The sequence below is a fragment of the Gallinula chloropus genome, assembly GCF_964237585.1.
Source record: "Gallinula chloropus genome assembly, chromosome: 7".
Taxonomy (NCBI): domain Eukaryota; kingdom Metazoa; phylum Chordata; class Aves; order Gruiformes; family Rallidae; genus Gallinula; species Gallinula chloropus.
The window spans coordinates 19,578,730-19,596,951 of NC_140092.1; the positions used below are offsets into that span (position 1 = coordinate 19,578,730).

Here is an 18,222-nt window from a genome sequence, read left to right on the forward strand (position 1 = left end):
ATTCCTGCCAGCCTCAACTGCCAGCAGCTGGGACCTGGCACTGCACTTGAAACCCGCCTTCAATCAGGATGTCTGAGGAAGTCCTACTATTTGTATCTCTTCCTCTGCTCTGTGGATTTATTCTGTACCCCTTTGAGAGAATCAGAATCATATCTGGAGTTGGAAGACCCCCATAAAGTTTGGGTCCAAGTCCCTGCTCCTTGCAGGACTACCTAAAACTAAACCTTACATTCTCCAGACACCCTTAGAATCCTGACAGGCTTACTTCTGTGCCCACTTCCCTGGGGAACCATGTTCCAGTGACCAAACACTCTCGCAGTGAAGAATCTTTTCTTAAAGTCCAATCTGAACTACTCCTGATGCAGCTTCATACCTTTTCCACAAATAAAAGAAAAAACATCATAGAATCATTTAGGTTGGAAAAAAACTTCAAGATTGAATCCAACCATTAAGATAGTACTGACAAGTCCACCACTAAACTGCGTCCCTAAGCACCACATCTACACATCCAATTCCAAATGTCCAATTTCATAACAGCAGCTCAAGAAAAATGAACTTATAAAGACTTACAGTAAATATATGCAAGAAAATTTGATCACTTGCAGAAGGAAAAAATATATCACACTGCCCAGTAGCTGTATATACCTTGGAGGATTTCAAAAGTCCAAATTTAAGAATAAATTTTCTGACTTTGGAAAGGTAACTTTTCCTCTATGAGCTTGTCCTTTCCAAACGCACTCTGGATTATGGAAAGAAAAACCACATCGAAAAACAGGTACTGGACTTCAAATTTCCTTCCAAATACAGCTGATGAATGAACTTAGAAAAAAAGAGATAAAATAACCTACATGCATTTTATCTAGTATAGAGAAAAGTATCAGACTAGTTATAAAAGTACAGAGTATATTTTTCTTTATGTCTGTCAGGTACAGACAGCAAAAGGTGCTCTCAGCATTAGATCAATATGACTTCAGATACGAACTAGCACAAGCTGTACCTTGTATTCTAGGTAGAAATAGTCTTCTTGAGCTCAGACTGAGGGAAAAGAAGAAAAGATGGATCAAAACTCAAATGTCAAAAACTTTTAAAGTGTAAAGAAGGCAGAAAAACAACCCAACACACTGACTGCATGCAGAAGTTCTCAAGACCCCAGATCTGGAAATACTGATGCAGTATTTAAATAATTTAACAACACGTGATTATTTTTAAGATTCAAAGAAGATTATGTAGAACACACTAATGAGGATGGTAAAACTTAAAGCAAGAGATCGTATAATCACAGCTTAGACTGTCTTTGCTACAGTTGTTTAGAACCAACAACACACAAGCACTGCAACCCTGAAATAACAACACAGAGATTGCACAGACTTTAATTATTTTCCAATTGCTGCTTGCATTTCCATTTATTCAGGGGGGAATTTTTAATTCCTGACATACCAAATAACATGATATGCTCTTGTTTTTCAAAAAGGAGTTTTCAGGTTAAATGATGCCATATCTATGAGAAAGCTTTACCACTAGGTTCTAATAAATCACCAAAGAAATAGCTTACTACTCTTTATTTTTATAGCACAGCTTTCATATGGCAATTCATAAGGCAGTTGTAAGGTATATTTTACACATAGGGTTTTTCAAATGCTAAATAGCAACATAGTGTAATGTCTGTACATAACATATAACAAGACTATCCTGATGATATCAAAGATATTGCTTGAAAATTGAAAATGTACCTAAATGATTAAATGCACTCTGAATTGCTGCGTAAAGTACCTCTCTCTGTCAAAAAGATCTTGTTACCTGAGCACAAAATGGATTGCAAGTGGTTAATGATACCAAGTATCACCTTTAACAGTTATATCAGTTAATTGTGCAATGGAAGTATATAAAATACTATTTTTCAGTTCACTTAATACCAGGCCTAGTCGTAACAGACTAAGTTCACCACCACTGAATGTCAAATATCTATATATACAGATTAGCACAGAGTGGTACAACTAATTTACTATTGAAACAGAAGTAAAAACAAAGAATGCGTTGTTTGCAACTGTTTTTTACTAGTCCATTAACTACTACTGCCTCTTGATGCTAAATCTAAACAAACAAGTCAAGAGGCTTTCCATCATTGGAAGATGATTTAAACAGAGAATTGCAGGAGAAATATGGATGAATTTCAAATAAAAAACATGTAAATTTTTAAAAGCCTACTTTGGCAAGTCCATCAAAATGCTGGCAAAGAGGTTGAAGTTTTGACCAGTTTTTAGAGTTTCACATTTTCCTACTACTGCACTTCAAGATAATAAATTAATGAGACTAGATTCTCATGATAGCTCAGCCAAAGTCATTAGGAATATATCTGAATATATTTTATGTGAGCTCATATTGCAAAACCTGTTACAGCACAGATGGTTTGTAAAAAGACTTTTCCAGGGATTAGACAGACAGAAACATAGACGACGTCACACTGCACTATAAATTATGAGAAGGGATGAGACTCAGATTCCAGCTGGACATTTCAACCGTTATAAGCAACATGGCTCACCACTTTCTGACTGCCTCTTGGCTTATCTCGCACACTTTGCCGGGAGGAGACGTAAAGCCATATGGCTTCTCAGGCATCACTCCGTTGTACCTTCTGCAGTGATTCCTGAAGCTGAGAGCGGTGCTTTAATTCTTTAGTTCAGTACAAGGTAGCTAACCTGTACTTGGAAAGGGCAAGTTATCTCACATTTATCTTTGTTTAAAAGGTCTGACAAAGGATTTATATCACAGACTAGCAGATGAGCTGTTTTTTCAACCCCTGATGAACTGTTTATATTCCTGTACTTGGAAAGAGTGTTTAGCTGGCTATAAAGCTTAGGTAAGAAACATTATACTATATAAGGAACATTTGTATATTCAGAGCATATAATATTTTGCTATGTAAATTAAATATTCTAAATATTCTCTGAATCAACAAGTAACTTAAAACAAGGGAAAACATTAAACATCATAATTTTCAATAGAAGGTTCCATTTAAGGTGCAAAAAAATCTGAAAAACTGTAATGTGAGTAATTTAGCACAGAATTTACAGAATAGTTCAATTTTTTATTAGAAAAGGAAGAGGGAGTGCATTAAGTATAAGTTAAAAACCTTTGCTAACCTGAGAAGACCCTGATTAATGATAATAAACAAGATTTTAAGCTATTACATATTCAGTCTGAAATTCAATATGAAATACTCCTATTTATATATCACTGGAAAAGCTAGACTAGTAATTAATCTAGATAAGGTAGAAGTAAATTGCCTGCATTTCTGATTTCCACACATTAAAGTGGTTTTAAAGACCAAAATTGTTTTTTTTCAGTCTGTACTTAGGTTAAGAATACAAATTCAGAGAATGCTGAGAAGTGGATAATTCATTTTTCTGACTGTTTTTGCAACAATTTAACAATATTCATAATCCTACTACACCCCAGAGATTACAAGAGCAATTGCTTGCACATGGAAAATTAGACTAGCAGAATGTCAAATAGATTTTAGATTTTTGAAATGTCACTGTAGTTTGGGACTACAGGTAGGCACACCTCCCTTTAAGTGAAAGGAGAAAGGCTTTGTTTTCATGTTGCTGACAATTAAATTCTGGTCCATATTTGGCCAGTTGAAAGGTAGAAGCAGGTAATGAGACAGTGTAAAACAACATCACCCCTTCATTCCCAGCACCATACTATAGAGGTAAGAAAGAGAGGACCTGAACACTTTTCTTCCTTTTTCCTGCTTTTAGGAAATGGTATATGTGTATGATCACTCTGAAACTACCCTCTTCCTGCAACGCTTAGGAGAAAAGATCTCATATTTGTGGCTACTATGCATGCAACAAAGATTAAAAAATATGGAAGCATTTCTTATCCATTATTACCTAAGCATGTTTTTACTTCCATTGTTTTAATAAACACTTAGTTCCAGGTCATACTAATCTTGAATAAGTAAATGTCTGACAATAGATATCAAAGGCTGAGAGCCAGACATGCACGCATACTATCACAATTCTAAAAGCAAGAATGCTTGAAATACTGTCTCTTGCTTCAGATCTTCTTTGATGTCTGGACCAAACTACAACAAAATAGATTGAGGTATTCAGAACGGGAACATCACAAGCAACATTTAGGTAATGAGTTACCTTGATCACCTCGGAAGTGAAGAGGTGGAAAGATGTGTTTATCTGGCAATTTATCATTAGATACAGGCACTGGAGACTAGTGTATGTGCTACAGTTAAGAATGATGAAGGGGATATTTCCACTCACACAAGGTTACATACCTGTAGTTTCTAAACTCCAATAATTTCTGCACAATAGCCCATGTGCTTTTGGTGGAACACAGTAAATAAAAAACCCCACAGTTTAAGAAAAAAAAAATCTTGAAAATGTAATATTTTGTAGTAAATGGATCAAAATGTCATCAAATTTGAATAGCTGTATCTTTCTGTAATGATATCAGCCTTTTCCAATACTGTAATCTGCCTGTTATTTTTAAAAAGTAGTTGCAAAAGTGTGATATAACTTTCATTAGCATTCAATTTATTTTTCTTAATTCATGTGGCAGTAGAGATCTCAGTGAGTAGAGTGAAAGATTCAGGAGCTCTCTAAAGCTGTGACTTGTGCAGCCTGGACCTCTATGGAAGTTATGATTTTATCATAAAGAGCCCAAGGTTTTGGTTAAATGAAGCGCGCGTTTATCTGTATGTCATATTCTAAGAAGGTTTCAGATATCCCCAGGGATCATTTTGAGTTGAAAAGGGTCAAACAATAGCAGAAATATCTGTCAGAAACAATTATTGCAGCAAAGGGAGAAAGAAAAAAAAAACCAACCCACACACAAAAGAGAAAGTTGGCAAAGTAACAATCGAACTTAAAGATTTTATTATGGTAAGTATACACGTGGGCTTCACATGTCTCCTTTCAGCCATTTTAGTTCGATCCCTTTAGTACTTGTCCGCCTAATGTCTACCACAAAAACAGTCAGACATATATATGATCTGTGCATATGGCTTGGAGACACCAGACTTCTGGCTTGAGGTGAGCAAATGTTGTACGTTTGTAAGATCAGCGGAAAATTAGTAGATATTTTTACATATAGCTTTAAACATTGACTAAACAGAGACGAAAAAGTTCTGTCAAAGTAATCCTGAATGCATAATGCAAAGGGTATTGCTAAGTAAGGGTTAAGAGAGGACAGATGTGACTATCTAGATTAGATATAAAAATAAATGAATAATCTTTATATCTTTATTCTGCAGATATCCTTTATGTCTCCACACTGTTCATTTTAAATGGCATGTCTAAAGCTGGAAGGCCACAGAATCATTTTGGAGATCCAGATAAAAACTTTGCAGTTTCCTGCCCATATGTCACAAACAGACAGAAGCACAAAACATCTCTAGCTCAGTTGGTATAGATCCCAACAGAATGCATTGCTACGCCAGTGACTTTGTTTCCAGTTTTCACTATCAGTAGAAATTCATTGTACTCTAATAATGAATGCACCTTTATAAGACCCGGAGTCATAACTTGGCTTTAAACCATTTAATCACTGAATCATCCAGCGTTCTTAGATATCTTTTTATGTTCTTTTAAAATATACTTTTCTTTCACTCCTTCTAGATTAGGATGTGCTCCAAAGTGTCTTAATGATGCACTTTACAGAAATATTTTGTCTTCCATAGGCACTCACAGGACTATCTTATCAAGGCTTTCACTCGAGTTTTTCCCTCTCCCTAGGTGACCATATAGGCTTCTTCCTCCGAGACCAATCCACACTTATTCACAGTGATCTATCCTCATTAAGAGCTTTCATTAAATGCTTTTAAGGCTGTCTTAGTCTTGCATGGCACAATTGTAAATACCACAGAAAAATTTTTAATTGTCCTAAAAATTGACATAACCAATGACAGCAATCTGAACCTCAAAGGCAAGAGACCATCCTAGTTATTGCCCTGTAACATCCCTTATGTCCCAGAAAATATGGTTAAAATGCCAACGATAGTATATTATAAAGTGCATTATCATCCACTTGAATGCACGGGAATTCTTTTTTTTCAGAATGCTCCTGCCATACGTATAAATGTGTAGTCTTATTATTATTAGTTAACTTTCATAAGAAATTAGAAGATAACATTTCAAAGTTGTTAACTAGATTCCCCCCCAAGAGATAATAATTTACTCTCTCTACAGTTTAAAAACATTTCTCCTCAATGCTTCCTCCACTGTTTATTTTTATCCCTTTCACTGGGCAGCCACACTTACAGCTGCTTCAGCACCCAGCAGTAGTGAAGGGTCAATGAGTATTTCTGAAGAAGGCAGGGACTCTCTATTTACAGCTAACAGGAAAAAACCTTTTCTGGTATCAGCAAAGCTGGCATAGGAAAGTCCCCCTCCCTTCTCTCAGCAGAAGTTTCTATGTTTTTAACTACACAAAAAAAATCAAGAATTTGTCTTTATCTGCTCTAACTTACACAACAAACAGTTTTGGAAGGGGGGCAGGAATAATACATTTTTGACTTTTAGGTGCACGTCAATTACTTTGATTTCTAACAGTTGAATGTTCAGGCTTTTACCAATTGTACTGGCAGCTGTGAGTACCTATATACTAAGTAAGAAACACTAAATAATAAGTAAGAAAATCAGGAACATTTTAATATGTATTCAATACTCTATGAAGCAGCAGATTTTGCTATGAATACAGAAAAGAATACAGGGCTTACAGCTACTATGAAAAAGAAAAGCAAGGTGAAGTAATGTAAATACAGTATTACAGTTTAGCAAACTTCCACTCTGCAGACACTGCACCAGCTGCACACCAAGAAGCTTACAGGTGTTCCCTCTAATGAATGCAACATAAGAACACGTGTTTCCTTCAGGCCTTGACATTTTTGCAATATTAGCTTCTCGTGTGATGCCTTTAAGTAGGCCAGTCTCAATACACTCACATACCTTTTCCAGGGCTGGATTCACTTCGCAGGAATGGTGTCAGCCATCAGCATTTCCTATCTATTTCAGCCAATGCGAATGTTTGCCATGCCTTTTAGCAATCACCAGCTGAAGCGGAAGGTTTTAATAATACAGCTACTAGATGAAACAGAGCCGCGCTCCATAAACACACCGGGCTGGGTATGGCTGGAACAGGTGTTAGCTTAATTTTCCTCACATGTACCTGCTAGCAAGTCTGGTTACCTTTGCACACTCATTTGATGTGGTTATTCAGGGAAATCGGTGCAGATGGTGTGTCACTCTGAGTGCACTTGCCAAAGATGTTTTACAACTTGAAGCTACTGTCTCCAGCCAGTATGAAAGCTCAGTGTGGAGTATCACTCGACTTTAATTTAAAACTATTTGTGGTCATATCCTCAGCACATGAGGAAAAAGAGTGGATGAAGCACAATTTAATCCAGATCTAAATTGAAAAAAATGAGAAGTTGTGTAGTCTAATCGGTGGCTCCTCGAAACTATATATACATTTGATGTTACATATAGGCATCCCATTCCCAATCAATATATCTTGTTTTCTAAAAAATCCATAACATTATTTTGTACTGAATTCTTTTGGCCAGTATTCTTAAAAAGCCGTAAGTATCGAAAATATATAAAATAGAATTTCATATTTACTAACGGAAGTATGATTTGTGTTAAAGAGTATTGCATGGTAAAATTAACAAAAGCAGGGACAAATACATGAAAAGTCGAACAGATAATTTGATGATATAGTATTTCCATTTCATTTGGAACTCTGATTCGCTGCATTTTATACTTTGCAAAATACCAGGCACCATTTTAGTGACTCACAGCATGATCACATTCCATTTAAATTTTTTGGTGACTAGGAAAGCGTTGGGATTTTTGTATTGTTCTGTATTTTACACTCTCTTATTCAATATTCCATTATTCCAACTGTTTTCAATATATACTGGTACAAATGCATTGCAAAGGTAATGGAAGACTGACTGAACTTTGTAAGAAAATGATGGTTATTTTCCTGCTGACATTGTTGTTGAAAGATGTTTTGCCAATGTGGTTTTTAGCTAGTTTTGTTACAGCCATCTCAGAAATAATAATTTTCCATTAAGCTATTTTAGCTATTTTGAGGTATTTCTACTTTCTCTGCCTTCAGCTAATGTTAAATCATGCTCTTAAGATCCATCGTATGATTTGTTTTTTTCTTTGAGTATGGTGATGAGATTTTTTTTCTGACCATTCAGCAAAATTTTATCTTCATTGTTAATTAATGAAACCTATTCATAAAGCTAAACTGATATGCATAACAGTCAATAAAGAACACTCACCTACTGTCAGTTGTCCAGTTAACTGTCCCATGTGATTTCTTGCATTCACTGTTACATTTCTGTCAGACTGTAAGACCAGTGGGCTATCCTGGGAAACATGTATAAGACAATAAATGAGAGAACAAAAAAATTGAGGAAGAATTAAGTTAGAACTAAATATAAACAAGCATGCTGAAAGGGAAGGTGTGTAAAATAACATGCCTTTGTAATAAAGTATTTTATAAGTCAAAATTTATAAAAAAATAACAGCAGCAAGAATATTATTTTAAGATTAAAACCGCTGTGTATAGAATCCTTGGTTTAGAAATCAGAGTGGAATTTAATTTATATAAATTAGGCTTTCCTGAGAATAAAGCATTAACACAAACCTGTTTTGTTATCCTTTTCCATATACTGCTAACATACCCTTTTCTAACTACCTAACCAAATATATACTACACTATTAATCTGTACAATCTATAGCATTTGGATTGAGTTTACTAAAACCTTAGAAACAGACATGCATTTCTTCGAAGCAAAAAGTATTGTTCTTTTCATAAAGCAAATAATGAGAGCATTGGAAGGTGAGCTTATCTGACAGACAGCCCAGATCCTCTGCCAATAGTACCTGACAAATACTATTAGTAATCAAAATGATGTAGCACAAAGACAAACATTACATGGTTAGGTGCAGTCTTAATATTTTTGGAGTCAGTTTTCAGGATGATTACATTGCTATCAATATCCTACTAGGTTTAAGCTTTTGAGGAATATCTGCACATATATGCGTAAGCATATCCTCTTTCCAAAGCCAGCTTAAGGAATCTCAGAATGAAGACAGCACTGAATGCTGCTACCTGAAGAATGAGGAGCCAGATCCACTCTTCCAAGGGAAGGACAGGTGCTTACTGATCATATTCTCACTGGCGGGGGTGAGAACATGAGGGGAGGAAAAATTAGGATGGTGGCTGCTGCTGCAGAAAAGAGGTACTTTCCTCCCTGGAATCACCTGCTACCATGCTGTTCTTCCTTCCCCTGAAGCTTTCAGTGAGACCATGGATACATTAATGCTTCTGGCAGTTTGTTAGCACTTATCTATGGTTAGGTTGAGTTTATCCAACACCAGTGAGACACCTGAAAGAAAGCTAGCGAAGTGCCTTAGGCATAGGCCTAAAGGTTAGGAGAATAATTCTTAAAATTATTATATACTCATCATATTTTTAGATATTTCCCTGAGTGCCCATTATTGGTCATTCCTGGATCAAGCATATTCAGTTTGATGGACTTTGTGTGTGTTACTTAATATGTTGTTTCTTTCTGGGTTTGAAAGCTTTTTAAGAAGAGAAGGAAAGGAATTAGAGAGCCATATAAGTAGATTATTTTTATCTGAATGATGCGTTAAGTTCACACTTAAATTTTCGATCCCTTACAGTTCTTTCCTGTCGATCCAGGGCTTTCCTTTGCAATAAACACTCTCCCAGTTGTTTTGACTGTGATTATTAACTTCAAAAGACACTCAGTTCCCTGGGAAGTCTGAAATAATTCTGAGCTAATTTCTAAAAGTTCAGGTGTGCTTCATCTCCCACTGGACAGTGTTGTGACCTCTCTAACATCCTTCCAATTAGCTCTGCATCACAGAACCTGGCAGAAGAGAGTAACTTTTTGGCTTGTCCATCTTTCTAGACAAAAAGCTGTAATTATCAGTGAGACACTGTGTTTATTGTGACTGGTTTGAGCTAAACATGTGATGCAATCAAGGGAGCTTCTGGCAACAAAAGCAGCTGCTAAGGACCTTTTTCTCAACACTTGATTTGATTTCCACTTTCCTTATAGTCCTTTGAAGATCATTAGTCTGGGCAACTGCTGCTTTGGGAAAGAGGTTGTCCTGATAGACACCTGCATGACCATAGTATATTTTTAAGGAGCCTGTTTCACTTTTGCTCAGTATGTATTTGGAAAAGAGTCTTAGAATAATCTCACCCTCAGCAAGGGAGGGTATTGCCATGCTTATTTTTGTCCTTCTCAGCTAAGTGTTTGGTAACTTACACTTCATAGTCTGTTCAAAGCCTGATCTGGAGGTTTCTTTCACCTTAGGAAAATATTTAACAAGATTCACAGACTTAAATCTGCCTCTCAGGTTTCTTGTGCTCAGGCTCTAATTGTAAATGGAAAACGTGGGTATCAAATTCTCAAGTACAGGATAATGAAAGATTAGGAGAGCCAAGCCTTCTTTCTTCTCCTTTCCTTGTCTTATTTAAAAGATAAAAAGAGGGATGATGAATTTAAGAACTTAAATTTATATTCCTTAGTTCCTGGATGTCACATATATAGTCACAAGCTTAAATTCTGGACCAAGAAAACCCAGTGGCAGAGCTCCTAGCAATTTAAGCAGCCCAGCATTTTGTCTACCTGCCCACCCGCACCTTTGTTTTCTACAGGAAGTGCCTAAGACAGAGGTTCAAGGTATTTAAATGTAGTCTTCCTAAAAGAGTTAGCAGCTCAGCTGAAGTAAGTGGATTATACATCTGCATCACAAGTATAAATTGACATTAATACATCAGTTTTATCAATAAGAATTAACATGTTGGATAGTTTTCTTTCTGGGAAACCATATATGTTATTCTTTTGATGTGAACATCAGCTTGCAAATTAACAAAGTTGATAATACACAAAATACATTCAGGTGTCAGCAGGTAGCTAGAAGCACGGCATCACAGTGGTTTCCTAGAAATTGGAAATTAATAAACATAAAATGTTTTGATGAATATATAAACACAAAGAATAGGAAAAAATATGGATGATTAAACTCTCCAAATACTATAGAAGTGTTTGGAAGATTTGTTCTCAAGCCAGACAAGCCTATGAGCACGCATAGCTACTTTCTTGATATAATTATGTAGGCTGATGTCACCCAACATCTGATAAAGTATAAAATAGAAAAAACAGATAGATACATTAGTAAATATTTTTTGTGTATTTACCTAATGAAAGTCTTTAGGTTATACCTGACAAAAAACTACACATGAAAAAAGGGGCAAAGATCTATTACTTCTGTTGCTGACTCTACACAGCTACATACAGATCATCCATTTAGAGTTGAGCATAATGATTGTATTATTCCCTTACATGTAATAAAGCAATATAGCACTATGAAATGAGTTTGATGTTTTTCTGTAGCTTGGTTTTATGAATATCAGGGACATGTTCCATATTTATAATATAATTATATCCATGCAGTGTAAAAATTATTGTGAGCAACTCCAAGGAACATCATTGAATAAGTTCTTTATCACCTAATATTGTTTCTTGACACTGAGTTAATTTCAATGTATGTATAAGAAAAAGAAATAAAAAGGCAGATCTCTCTCGCCTACCCAAAATTTTCTACCCCCAAAAAAGGCTGTGCCATACTTGCAGCTCCAGTCCCCTGAGGTGAGAGGCTGTTCTTTCTGTCTAAACTTGCAGTACAGGACACTTGGACAACGAGTTCCCTGAGATAGAGGAAACTTACACCACTTCTGGATTACCAGTATTATTTGATCTTGGAGCAAAGTAGTTCCTAACATCCAGTACTAGAATCTGAAATCTGTATTACAAATTCTTCCCTAATAAAAAGCAACAATTTTTAACAGGAAATTTGACTTTTCCTCCCCCTTTTTGTCATGGAAATTCAGTTCTTGCCCTCTCTTTTTTCATTTTGCATAGCATACATACAACCATGGCTTCTTTCCCACTCCTTGTAATTCTAACTACAAGAATATATGATGAGTTAGGCATAGCAGTTAGTGTGCTACAAAAATTTACTCTCAGATTACCCATGTCTATTAAGCATTTATAGGAACAGTTTGATGTATACTACAAAGCCAGTGAAAAATCTTAAGTGGAACAAGTCATGCTGTTCATGTGAAGATTTCCTACGTATTCTTCACACACACCAATGACAGTCAGTGGAACGTTGCTTTCCTACAGCGATGCTGCCCATTTACAGGACTAATAAAGCTTGTTTTGCAAATACGCAAAAAAAAACCCCAAAAAACAAAAAGAAGAAAGTATTTCAGATAGTCAGATTGTCAGTTTTGTTTTCTAGAAATGATTTCTGATTTCAGTTGTCTTAATAGGGAACACTTCACCCATGTTTTGTTTTTTCTTAAACTGAACCTTTCAAATTAAAACATCTGAGGCAAAAGAAATTGATTTGGCGAATGTAACTTACTGTTGTTTTCCCCAATCCTTAACAAATCACATGTATCAGAGTAAGAACTTCTCAACACAAATATAATTTCTCCTGATTTAAATTTTATACTGAATTATAATCCTTTATATCCGATGCATGGCACATTGACACAGAAATGTCTTGGAAGTTACTAATTCATTAATAGCTTCTTTAGAAAAAAAGCATTATATGAAGCATAGTAAGCTATAAATACACGTTCTCATTAAGAGAACACTTGAACTTTCCATTTCTGCACTGCTGTTAATATGGTCTTCAGAAAAGAGGTAGTAAATGATATGTGATGACATTTTACAAATTGTACTGTAAATAGTAAAAATCAACACTGAGAATATTTGTACAGTTACAAAAACTTTTTAACAATAGAAGTAAACTAATAAGTAAGGTATTGCATAGGGATGCCTTCAGGGCCATGAGGGCACCACCAGCATTTATGGGCCCTGTCCAACCGCCCTGAGGCCTTCCCCACCCCAAGAGGGCCCATTTCAGTCCAGCCCTGTTTGCACAGATCCTGGCAGGTTTGTCCAGCTTTGCTCTTCCCACCCTTTGTGAGCAGTTGACCCTTGCTGCTCCCTGACTGATATGACCTCAAGAACTAGTTGATGGTCACAATAGCGTATGAGATGACTTCCCACAGAAGTCCCAAAACGTTATAAGCTCAAGATTTTCAGCAGCGTATTAAAGGAAAACCAGATGAACATGATGTTACTATAGTAACTTCTTATCTGAAACAGGTTTGCAGCTGGGATTCATAAAGGGAAAAATAAACAAATTGATTTAGGGGATATTTTCAGAAAGCTTTCTTGAATCTGGATCCAGTTATGAATACAATGGAAAATTTGGGGAAAAAAAGGTTGGGTTGTGGGTTTTTTTGAGTAAGAATCATAGTACAGTATTAATAAATATCAACTGTTATTTTTAGAATTAGATGAACACATATACCATAAAAGTACATGAAATCCAATAGATTGCTTTATGAAGTAATTTTAATAAAAAATATTTTGCATGAGCAATCATAGCAAAACTCATTTTTTACAGATGGTTCAATTATTTTTAACATGTTTTGGACAAATTTCATGCCTTTTGTGCACCATTCCCAGCTAATTAGCTCATTATTTCCAAAATGAACTCTTTAAATTACAAACAGTTTAAATGGAGCAATTTAATTCCAGTTAGTTTAATTCAACATTACTCTAGGTAAGATGGTACACTTTATAATTAAATATAATCCCAGATTTATTTTCAGAACACAGTTAATTTTGATAATGCCACCCACTTTGACACTCCTAAGAACAGTGGCGGTATGTATACCATAATTCACAGTGCAAGCTCGCGCTCTCTTAGGATTTGATCCCTGTGCTTGGGCAACTACATCACTTCATTTTTCTGGCTCTCCACACAATGTCATATAGATGTAAAAAGTAATGCATAAGTAGGCAGGATTCCAGATGTGACAACTATATCTTCTGGTAGTCTGAGAGGAGATGTAAGGTTATATGCTTGAGGCCATCCCCAGCATGGGCAGTTATACAGTTAGGGCAGGCCATGTCCTTACAAGCCTCTGCCCTACTTTTGCATTTAAAAATAAATTAATTACTCAGAATTAAGCTTTGGTGTGCTGAGAACCATATCGAACCACACAGTAACTGCACAATGCAAGACTTGAACAAAGGCAGGGAACATGTTTCCCCACGGCTGCATAGCACCACAGCTTGGCCACTGCTTTAGAGGCTCGTACTGTGAGTGAGTGTGAACAAGTTCAACAACTGTGTCTGGCCAATGACCCAGACAGAATAACTATGTGTGAGTTATTTGACCAAACCATAGCAACAAAATGGGAACTGAAAGAAACAGACAATACTCAGCTCCCTGGTCAGTTCAGCAGCCCAAGGGAGTCAAAGAGCAACTGAATAGTTTTGCAATAACTACATGGACGACTGCAGCTCAGGCAAATGAGAGATAACGAGCATGAAGACCGCCTGGGAAGAATGAAGTGCAAAATGTTTGGAAACAGAAGTTGAAGGAAACTGTCAATCAAGAATGGTAAAGAGCAGAACAAAGGAGATATAAGGGGAAGGAGAGCGAATTTCTTAGCCATTTACCCATTGTCCAGAACCAGAACATCACCATGTTTCTTTCTTGCAAATGAGAAGGTAATAATGGAAGTGTACAAAAAAGCTCCAGAGACTAAAAAACCCCACACATCCATAATTATAATTTAATGCAAGCATAAAAGAATAATTAACCAACTTTTTATATAACACTGGTAAAATGAGTAGCAGATCTGACTGTACACCAAAATCAATTTGGTAAAAATACTCCAAATACTAATGCAGAGCCACAGTTTCAGAGAAATACAAACTCTATTTTTCCAGATCAGAAAGGGAAATGCACCTCACTTAATTGACTCACCAAAGCAATTAAAAGCTGTGGAAGACAGGAAAACAAAGTACAAGCAAAGAGTCTGAAAAAAACCCCACCCTATTTGATACCGAAAAAAATACCATACTTGAGGGTACTGAGAAGGTTCTAAGATACATATTTTATAGATAATTCTTTCTCATCAAAAGATGCTATATCAGTTCCCAACCTCTGCTCCACGTCAACCTTCCTATATGCTAAAAGAAATCATCCAGCTTCATGACACAGCAAATCTGAAACTAAACTTCATTATACCTACCAAAGTAGTATAGGTGTAGCCAACAAGAATCATACACAACACTCTGGAGAGCCACAGGAACTGGTAAAGCTGCACAGTGATTATGGCTATAACCTCCAGATAGAAATAACTTCCCTGTTTTACTTCCTCATATAACACACTATGAAAATTTTATTACAGCAGAATTCAGTCATGCATAGAAAAACTTAGTGATAAAGCAGAAGCAGATATTTAAATAGCTGACAAAAGATGTGACTTTTCTGGAATTGATTTAAACATCAAACAAAATTCCAAATGGACTTTAGTTATAAACATGCGAACTAAAAATAAAACAAGACTACAAATGTACTTAGAGAAAGCTTGTTAAACATCCAGAGCTCACTCCTTAGTCATTAAGCTTGTGACACAGCAAGTAAAATTCTATATTACTGAGCTGCAAAGTCCCCAGAAAACTTTAATTAGGACAAGTGTAGAAAAACAATACAAGTCCTAAAATCTGAAGCCAAAACATTAAAGGTGGAATCACTGTATTTCACACCTTTCAAACCATCATTTCTTGTGGTGTGAGTGTATCAGTTATTGAATGGATTTTTGCCATTAAAATTAAGCCCAACAGTAGTCTAACAGTCCATTATGCTATCTTAAATCTTGGAAAGGAGCCTTTCAGTTCCTGTTTGTGTGCAGGTGCCAACAATGATATACCATTGCAGTGAAACAAGACCGTGTTTCTCGTGCCTCTTCAACTTATTGCTAAAGCTTGAAATATAGCACCAATTATCTCCAAGAAGAGGTCGAAGACATTACAGGAAAATTTATACAAATCAAATTATATTCACACATTTAAAAGTAATTTCCCACCATTCCCTATTGAGGGAGCATTTCTCTACAGAATTTGAATTGCATTTATTTTAGACTCACTAGCAGAGAGAAAATACAATCAAACAAACAATAAACAAACATGCTGTAGTCAGTAATTTGATAACCTGGATATATGTAAATCTTTGAACAGATCCCTAGCTCGTGAGATATCCTTAATAGACAAAAGAGAGCCAATCCCCGTTTACTTGATACCTATCAAGAAATATTAATAATTTTTAGATGTTGATTGAAAAGACAAAGACAAAACAAACTTATTCCATTATACTTACCTAATCTTATGGAAAATATGACATAAAAATTCTGAAAATTTAAACTCTCCAGCATATCACTAAGTTCTGGTTTTCACTTTTGTGGTACCTTGCAGACGTCCAGCAAAGGACTAGGTGGAAATACTATTTTCATCAACAGTTTTTATTTCATTGTGATTTATATGACAGAACTTTTCAAATTCTAAATCTAAAGAGGAAAAACAAATTCTAAAGGAAGTTTAAGATAAAAAAGAAATAGAATTTCAGAAATACATACATTGTAGCAGAAATCTGGATTTAATAGTGTAGCACATTCCAAGCAGCAAAGAAATACTTGATACTAATAAAACACTGTAAAGTTTATTTAGTACATATTAAAATGCATATATTAAAAATATAATGAACAAAATCAGGCCATTTATTTCGAACCTGGTTAGTTAGAAAGTTTACTTAAGGCATATATTAAAATTCTTTTAGAGAATCTTAAGGTGGTGTCAAACTGTATGATTAAATGATGCCACTACTATTAGCAACAGCTTCAACAGCCAAAGTCAGAAATTGCTATCAGTATGTTTTGTTTCTTCATGTAGCTCTCTTTGTTTCTACAATGCTGATACTTCCTGATAAGCCTTCCTTCAAGAAGAATCACTCACTGCTGGATTCTAATTACCTTGGCAATACTTTCTGCACTGCTAGTTCTCTCTGCTGCTTCAGTATTAAATAACCAGAAGCACAGATATCTCAAATGAACTCCAAAACACCCTACCAAAAAGAAAAGATATTATTACCATTACCTTACCAAGCCTTCCCCTTCATGTACCCATTGCTTATTATAACTATTGTTACATTCTTTCAGGCTTCATTATAGCACTTGCTTGAAGGAAGCACTATCAATTCCACGGATGTTTAGCATGAGGTGTAATGAGGCTTTGATCAAGACATAAAAAAGAATGAAAATAAGAATGGTAATTACAGGAATTACAGATAATCCACTGATTATCTTTAGCAATGCCTATTATGAAAAGAATAGTTCTCTAAATTTTCTGAAAACATCTTGGTCATAGTATCCCAGGGCTGAGAACTTCAACATTTATGGCAAAGGTCTCAGCACATATTTTATCATCTGCTATGTGCAAGAACTCAGTCCAAAATACAATCTTTGCAGAACTTCTTACATAGAATCATAGAATGGTCTGGGTTGGAAGGGACCTCAAGGATCATAGAGCTCCAACCTCCCTGCCACAGGCAGGGACACCAACCTCCAGGCCTGGATCTACACAAGGTCGCCCAGGACCCCATCCAACCTGGCCCTGAACACCTCCAGTGATGGGGCATCCACCACCTCTCTGGGCAGCCTGTTCCAGCACCTTACCACTCTCTCTTTAAAAAACTTCCCCCTAATATCTAATCTAAACCTTCCCTCCTTTAGCTTTATTCCATTCCCCCTTGTCCTATCATTATCTACCCTTTTAAAAAGTCTATTCCCCTCCTGCTTATAAGCTCCCTTCAGGTACTGGAAGGCTGCATGGCTTCAGGTACTGGAAGGCTGCATGCCTTCAGGTACTGGAAGGCTTCATGGAAGTAACATCTACAGTGACACTGAGAAAATTCACTTTTGGCTGTCTAGCTATAGCAGTCAGATAACTTTCCACATACTCTGGCTTTAAAAGAGCAGGAGAAACCAATTTTTAGCTGTTCTCTTTAAATTACGGAACTAACTTACACCCTTCCATACTCTCTACAGTCAGTTCCTGTAAGAAAGGATAAGTCTCATTTCTTGTCATTTTCTGCTTCTTGGTCATTAGGCTTCCCTAGGTAATATTGCTCCTATAAAAGCTCTTCTGCCTTCTCTTTTTCCCTACTTGCTATTCCTGGTACTCTGATTAGGGTTACTCTGAATTTTCCAGGGAAA

At 36.0% G+C, this 18,222-nt stretch overlaps 1 protein-coding gene across 3 annotated transcripts in view; it reads right to left on the reverse strand.

Annotated features, from left to right (window-relative positions):
• Nucleotides 1-18,222, reverse strand: part of SGCZ (sarcoglycan zeta) — a gene marked incomplete at both ends in the record, with an annotated part of 428,666 nt that overhangs the window by 58,385 nt on the left and 352,059 nt on the right. For all 3 annotated transcript variants that reach the window (XM_084267065.1, XM_084267066.1, XM_084267064.1), the window contains one exon: nucleotides 8,315-8,402. In XM_084267065.1, coding sequence (XP_084123191.1) covers nucleotides 8,315-8,402 — 88 coding nt within the window. The remainder of the gene's footprint in view (nucleotides 1-8,314; nucleotides 8,403-18,222) is intronic.